This window comes from Nanorana parkeri, unplaced genomic scaffold (genome assembly GCF_000935625.1).
Source record: "Nanorana parkeri isolate BGI_ZX_2015 unplaced genomic scaffold, ASM93562v1 scaffold48, whole genome shotgun sequence".
In the NCBI taxonomy this organism is placed as follows: Eukaryota; Metazoa; Chordata; class Amphibia; order Anura; family Dicroglossidae; genus Nanorana; species Nanorana parkeri.
Window position 1 is genome coordinate 813,470 of NW_017306316.1, and position 7,153 is coordinate 820,622.

At 42.8% G+C, this 7,153-nt stretch overlaps 1 protein-coding gene across 2 annotated transcripts in view; it reads right to left on the reverse strand.

Moving 5' to 3' along the window:
- Nucleotides 1–47: 47 nt before the first annotated feature.
- The window catches only part of CRK (CRK proto-oncogene, adaptor protein), a 26,672-nt gene continuing 19,566 nt past the window's right edge, over nt 48–7,153 (reverse strand). For both annotated transcript variants that reach the window (XM_018573621.1, XM_018573614.1), the window contains one exon: nt 48–713. In XM_018573621.1, coding sequence (XP_018429123.1) covers nt 576–713 — 138 coding nt within the window. In that variant the 3' untranslated portion in view covers nt 48–575. The remainder of the gene's footprint in view (nt 714–7,153) is intronic.

The window sequence follows — 7,153 nt, forward strand, 5'->3', positions numbered from 1 at the left end:
GTTTAATATATATATTATACATATAATATATATATGTATATGATTAAAGAAATAATACTGGAAAAAGCAAAGCAGCTCTTTGATTTTCATTTACAGCTGACTTGAACATAATTTGCATAATTTAACCAAATAAATTGGTGTACAGTGTTTACAAAAGGAAACATTAAAAGTCAGTTTTAGAAAACGGTGATGTCCAATGTCAGATTTTGAGGCTTATGCTGGTCTGGAAACTATACAAAATGAGAAAGAACAAAAGCCCTGTAAAAAATGTCTCTTGTTCAAATAAAATGCCTTGCTATAAGCAACCGTGCAGTTCACTGCATCTGCATGTGGTATTGCCGTGCTGTGATGTTTCATTATTGCCTACTTTCAAAAAACACAATGCAAGCTTGTACCCTGACTCTGCCAAATCTCAGAGGAACTGCCTGATCACAACTGAAGGGGTTCTGGGGCATTTGCTACTTTTAGTATGCTACACATCTCGAAAACCTGTGGAAGGCAATATAAATGGCAGATGGAGAAAGAGGGAAACAGAGCAAGATTGTTCGCATTTTGGGAACTGGTCCAAGTCACACTCAGCTGAAGTCCTCATCAGGGTTCTGTTGATCCAGCAGACGTACATGTGTAAATGGAAAGTGACCGTATTTTCCATTACACTCTCCTTCCCACTGACCACTCACGTTAATCTTTGTTACTTTCACTAGGTCACCAACCTGTGGAAGAAAAACGGGAGAAAATGAGCCTAAACAAAAGGAATGGACTTATACAGCTGTACTGCAGATCATGAAACATTAACATTTTCCAGGATTATATTAAGTACAGTGGGTTTCATGGAAAAGCGAAGATGTGGACCACCTTACCAGCCAGTTATCAGCCGTCTCATTTTCTAAAAATCCATTCAGTAATGCATTTAAAATGTATGTACACCTATCCAATGAACTTCTCTCATTTGCTCCCTTCAAAACGTATCTAAACCCCAAACCAAAAATGGAATATATTGCAGCTTAACAGTTCTTAGATGCAGGGTCACTGTTTTCTTTCAGGCTTTTTTTCCTTGCTAACCCTGCAAATAACACCCGTCATGATTCTTTATGTTTACCGTCATTTCTCTATTGTATCTATAATGGGTAGCCATGGTAGTCATACCAAACGTCTGCTCTTGTTCATCTTCATTTCATGGTGGATTGATAGGGCTACAGGGTAACGCAATAAAGAAGAAAGGTTCTTTGCACTCAACCTCACGGAAGTGACAACGACATTGCATTTCTGTCTGTCATGATCAACGGTTATTTTCTCTACTTGTGGAAATGTCCTTAGCTGGAAAAGTGAAAACGAATGTAGCCCCCTCATCTAAAAGGACTGGTAAGCTGCAGTATATTACGTTTTCGTGTTTAAATACACTTTTAGGTTACATTCAGCTGCGCTTACCTGCACGGCTACTGTTGTGCGTGCCCCCGGACATTGCCTATGTGCTTGATCAAGTTGCATTGCACAGTTTCTCTTTTTTTTGTGTAGAACATTTTTTTTGACTGTCACAAGTGACATTTCATTAAAGGAGAACTATGAGGTGCGTGCTTTTCACTCACCTCATAGTTCTATCCGACCTGTGACAATGAGACTGTCACAGGTCGGCTCAGTAGATCGGGAGGTGAGCGAACACATACCGGCATTCGCTCACTTCTCGATTCTGTCACGGCTCTCTGCTGTGACAGGGGAGGGAAAAGCCGTAGCTCGCGGTATACTGAGCTCAGGGTGACGGGAGGACACTAGTTTGTGTCCTCCCGTTACCCTAAGGGGAACTATGGGGAAAAGCCCTAACCCCAAAGTTCTCCTTTAAGTTCTATGGACTCACTGCGGTGCAATGTGGTTGTACTTAATAGTATTGCATGCTGTACTTTTGTTAAGCACACACCACCAGAAGTGTGAACTGATCCCATCCATGACCAGGCAAATTGTCTTGCGTTAGGGCTGCGCTGGTAAAAATAACCAGCACAGCCGGAAGATAGTGTGAACAAGCCCTAAAGAAGTTGTACATCGATTCATGTGCAATTTCCATGCAAAAAGGTAACGTTTTTTTGGTCCACAGTGAGTTTTAGTTTTGTCTGCCTCGGTTGTGCCACATCTGTGAGCACTTAGTGATGACATTTAGCCCGATATGCACACACAGATATGTTAATTTTCCAAACCGCATATAGAAAATAAATCTTTCCCTAATTTTTATAAATAGAAGTGACAGATTAACAATTGCAAAGATGGTTTTGATAAACTTACCCCCAATTGAGGAAAAATAAAGCACAATTGCTTACTACAATTACCATCTTACACCTTATACAAGCTTACAGAAATTGGGTGTACAAAGCCTTATAATAAATTATTTTTAATACAAGTTTCATTGCACAGCCCAGCTAGGCAAAAGGATTGATTATTATTTCCCATACTTTTTCTTTGCCTGGAGGACAATCTGCTAACGCGAATATTTCCAATGACACTAACCAACTTCTCAACTTCCTCCGATACAAAATACATCACTGGCACACCTACCACCTGCTGTACCACCTCTCCAGAACACTAGCTGCCAAAACCAACTGTCTGCATTGACTCCTCTGCTACAGTGCAAAGAGGTTTATCCCTCAGGCATATATTCACCTAATTCTGCAAAACCACTAAATACACAGATAAGATACATGCTGGAGCTGTTTAACCTGCCAAAGGATTTGTACTTCTGTCAATCCAGTTTTACACAGTTCTGCCAAGAAGCAATAAGAGGATTACTAAGAAACATGATGTTTCACAGTCAGACTTTATGGTCTAACATGCCAGATGCAAACCCTGTATATTCAGGTCCAATTTGATGGCCATCACTAATGGTTTGATCACAGGGGTGGACAGACATTGGACAGCCCTGCCTAGTTCCCGTGGCTATTTCTAAGTAAGGTGAGTGGAAGCCTATTGTAAAAAATAAACCAAACATTTGAAGTTTTAAAGAGGGAGGTCCACCCATTTTCTGAAATATGGTCCAAATCCCCAGTGTTTAAAGGAGCATAAGATATGCCCGGAGTCTAAGGTTTTTATGTCTAAAGACAGCAGAAATGATGGACACTGCATTTTCCTTGATCTGTGTACAAGTTGGAGAATGTGATGTACATTGTTAATGGCTTAGCTTGAAGCCTACTTGATCTCTGCTAATTAATGCCTTTACTAAAAGGCATGTGGCTAAGATCTTGGCTAGAAGCCTTCCTTCAAAACATCACTGTAGAAGAGAACCAGCCGTGGGGCCAATAGATTTGCAAATCTGGTATCGTACAGTGAAAACTGTCTGGCCAAGGGTGTTATTGTAGCTTTAAATATGTGATTGCCGCTAATAGTTCAGAGAGGGAGATGGGACTCAATGCTTGGAATAAGTTGTCAGAGATGGGAGGCAGGGGTCAGAGAGTAACCTGAAGGCAGAGGCTTGATCAAAAGTGGTAGGGGTCTGATAGAAGTCAGCGAAGTGTTCATGAAACAGAGTACCTTAATCAGGTTGCTGGTGAAATAAGCATTGCCTATTTTTTACACGTATGGATTTTGTTTGTGGTTCTGGCCAACATAATCGGTTAGCCAAGAGGGAGGGCGGCTTGTTAGCATGAATGTAGAATTTAGTTCTGGTCCATCTCATTTGTTTTTCCACTTGCGTAGCTAGGCAGATGAGCAATTTAGTTTGGACGGAAGTTAATTTCCTTTCCGAGGTCTAAAGCGAGGGCCGATTTGCATTCAGCACTTAAGAGTAGAGAATTGGGTCTCCAGCTGTTTGAGTTTGGCAACACAATTGTTTTTGGTTTGGGAAGCTCCATGTGAAGTACAACATGAGTTTCTGGATTTGACTGTCTCAATTGCTTACTATCCAGAACCCAGCTATGATCTTGAGGTTTCATAAAAGACAGATGAGAATAATGACAGGACTGCACCATGATCTGACAATCGGATGGCGATTAGGTTTCCGGATTCCAATAAGTGTAAGGTGTACTTGGTGATAAAGATGTGTACTAACCTAGAGAGAAAATCCTATGACTGTACTGGGTATAGTCCTCTTTGAGCGGTTAGAGCTCGTGCCAGATAATATTGTTGAAATAGTGCACAAAGGGTACGAGAGAAATAGTCAGGTATCATATCTGGTAGGGGTTCACCCCGTTTTTTTTCTTTAAGGTGTTAGGGTGTTTGAGTCAGCGTATATAATTAGTGTCCCATGTGTATACTTGAAACAACTGGACTTATTGGATAAGTGAAGGTCCTAATGGCAAATAACCACCTGCAGTGAAAAAAGTGTTGTATGGCCTTGACCATTTTATGATTAGGAGAACTCAGGCCTTTTACATTACGCGATAATATATTCAAAAACCCAATAAAGGGTCTCTTGGGGGATGCTACACAGGAGATGCCCCGTATGAAATGTTTTATCCCACTCTCCAGTGACAACACAAGTGTTGTTGAGGATGTGGAGTCATCGATGCCAGATTACTGTGTTCACCCCCCACCATGATGCTCCAGGGGTATCTCTTGTGGTTTGGTGACCACCACAAAGGCTCATCTGGGTTTTGTGCCCTTGTTATGCATCGTAAAACTTGTGCTCCCACGGGTTGTCCGCTCCACCACCCAGGTTGACAACAAGTTTCAGTTTAAGGAGACCATAAACTTTGTGATTATCGGTTGGAAATGGTACGAGATCGGGTTTTCATATGATAATCTGGCAATTGATGGGAAGTGAATGATCACAATTACTGTACAATTGGCCTAATGTCCTCGATTGGTAAGGCTGGAAAACCCTTTTTCGAATCATAGGAAATTCGATGGATTAATGGAGTATTGATCCGAAAAAAAGTGCAACATGAACACTGGATATGCGCAAACAAAAATCTGTTCTGTCAATTGATGAAAGTCAGACTGGGTGTAGGCTTAGCTAATAAAGGCGCAAAGGGTGTGCTGCTCAGAAACATGTATTCATTCAGTTTACAGGTGCCTATATGTCCCCCTATGTAGGATCGTATCTCCATCAACTCACAGCACAATACAGAGAGCACACATTAGTGTATAGAGTACATATATGAAAGAGTATCTTTCATATGATAAAAATGTAGTTTGACCACAATGTCCTGGGGTGGGCTGTCAGCAATCCTTGTTGTCAGTGCTTTGCAACCTTTCAAATGGGATCTCTGGGCAGTTTTTGGAGCAATGCGGTGACGGCTGCATTCAGGGCAATGAAGGTTTCCGGGATACTCCGGATTCTGATGTTAGATCTCTTGCCCGTTTTCTTCATTGCCTAGCTCACTGGTGGCGAACCTTGGCACTCCAGCTGTTTTGGAACTACAAGTCCCATGAGGCATTGCAAAGCTCTGACAGCCACAGACATAACTCCCAGAGGCAGATGCATGTTGGGATTTGTAGTTTTGGCACAGCTGGAGTGCCAAGGTTCGCCACCACTGGCCTAGCTTATAGTGGAGATATATTTGAATTTCCAACTTTATGCTGCCTATTAACTCTTGATGGCCCTGGAGTACAGTGATCATGTCCTCCAGCTGTGTGCATTGTCCTAGCCACTGTCTCTAGCAAGTTGCTTAGCGATGCATTTGGAGGTTGCAGCTAAAGCCTTTAGTATTGTGTTAGATCAGAGTTCTGTCACTCAAAGATGAGTGGGAAGCCATCTAAAGAATGATCAGATTCCCCTGTAGTAATCCCAGTCTTTTGAGTGAAATGCAGGCCTACGGTGACCATTTGCCCAAGGCTCTGGCAAGGACCTCTGTGGTAGTAAGCCAGGCAGTCCAGTGTTTGGTTTTGGTGGCAGTGCTCAAAATGATTTTGTTCCTATTCTTTGGATTATAGTGAGCAGCCAGGGTTCTTTTCAGTGGGATGGAGCAGTATGTAGTGGAGAAAAGCCTGTCTCACCAGGGCATCAGAAAAGCTGATTTGGAAGGCAGCCATCATCTAGGAAGAGCTTTCATTTTCAGAGGCAGAGGTTTGCAATGGCAGCTTATTTCTTTCTTTCTCTCTCATGACAGGCTTTCCTTTCAAGGCCCACTAGACTTTAACAATTACATTTGTACTACAAGATTTTCACTGCTTCCATGTGTTGGCTCCAGAGGACTTGGACCTAGGAGTTTCTAACAAAGAACAGCTCAGCCATGAGGGTTCCCTACCACCTAGACACATCCTTCTCGCCTTAAATGCACAACAATGCACTTCCGCTTCTGCAGTCCAGATGTTTTAGCATGTCAGTAAATGCAGAGAAGACTTGTTACTTTGCTGAGGAGTACAGGCTAAGTTGAAGTTGACAATATTGGGCTCCAAGGCCAAAAGCAATGTCGTCTACCCTTCACAGCAGAGATGTCATATTGACTTAAAGTTGAAGTTTACTCTGCTCAGTGCTTATATTTCACTTTTTCTGGTCCTTCCCCCTAATCAACATGCTAATGTTTTGTTTTATTTTAACCCGTTTTCATGACATACCTTATCACTTCATGGCTGGTGTAAGGAGCCAGCAAAGAACTGCAAAGACCTTCCTAAATCACCACCACACACTGCCTCAGTACTCCTCCTTAAAGGAGATGAGGTGAGTGAAAATCCTTCATCCTCATAGTTCGAGCCAACGCGTGACAACGAAACGGTCACACGGCGGCTCAATAGATCGGGAAGTGAGCGAAAACATACCGTTGCTCGCTCACTTCTCGATCATCTTCCTGCAGAGAGTGGTGACTGTCGGTCACGGCTCCCTGCAGAGATTCGCGCCCCCCTTCCCTCTCTGATCCTCCAGCGCTGACTGGCGGAACGGACAGGGGAGGGGGCGGGTACAGCTGGCTCTGCCTCTAGATAGGCAGAGCCAGCTGTCACTCACGCAGCGCGGTGGATCTCGACAGCATCTGTCCCGGCTGCGGCGGTCTCCGTATAGTGCGAGCTGTAGCTTGCAATATACTGAGCTTTGGGTCATGGAAGGAGGTTAGTATATGTCCTCTCATGACCCTTAAGAGAACTATGGGGGAAAACACTTACCCCGTAGTTGTCTTAAGGATTAAGTGCACTTTGAAACAAAGAGCTGACGTCACCTGAAGGACAGTAAATGAATATTTCCTATGCCCCTCAGCTTGATCTAATGGCCATAATGCACTATTACACAAATATATATATA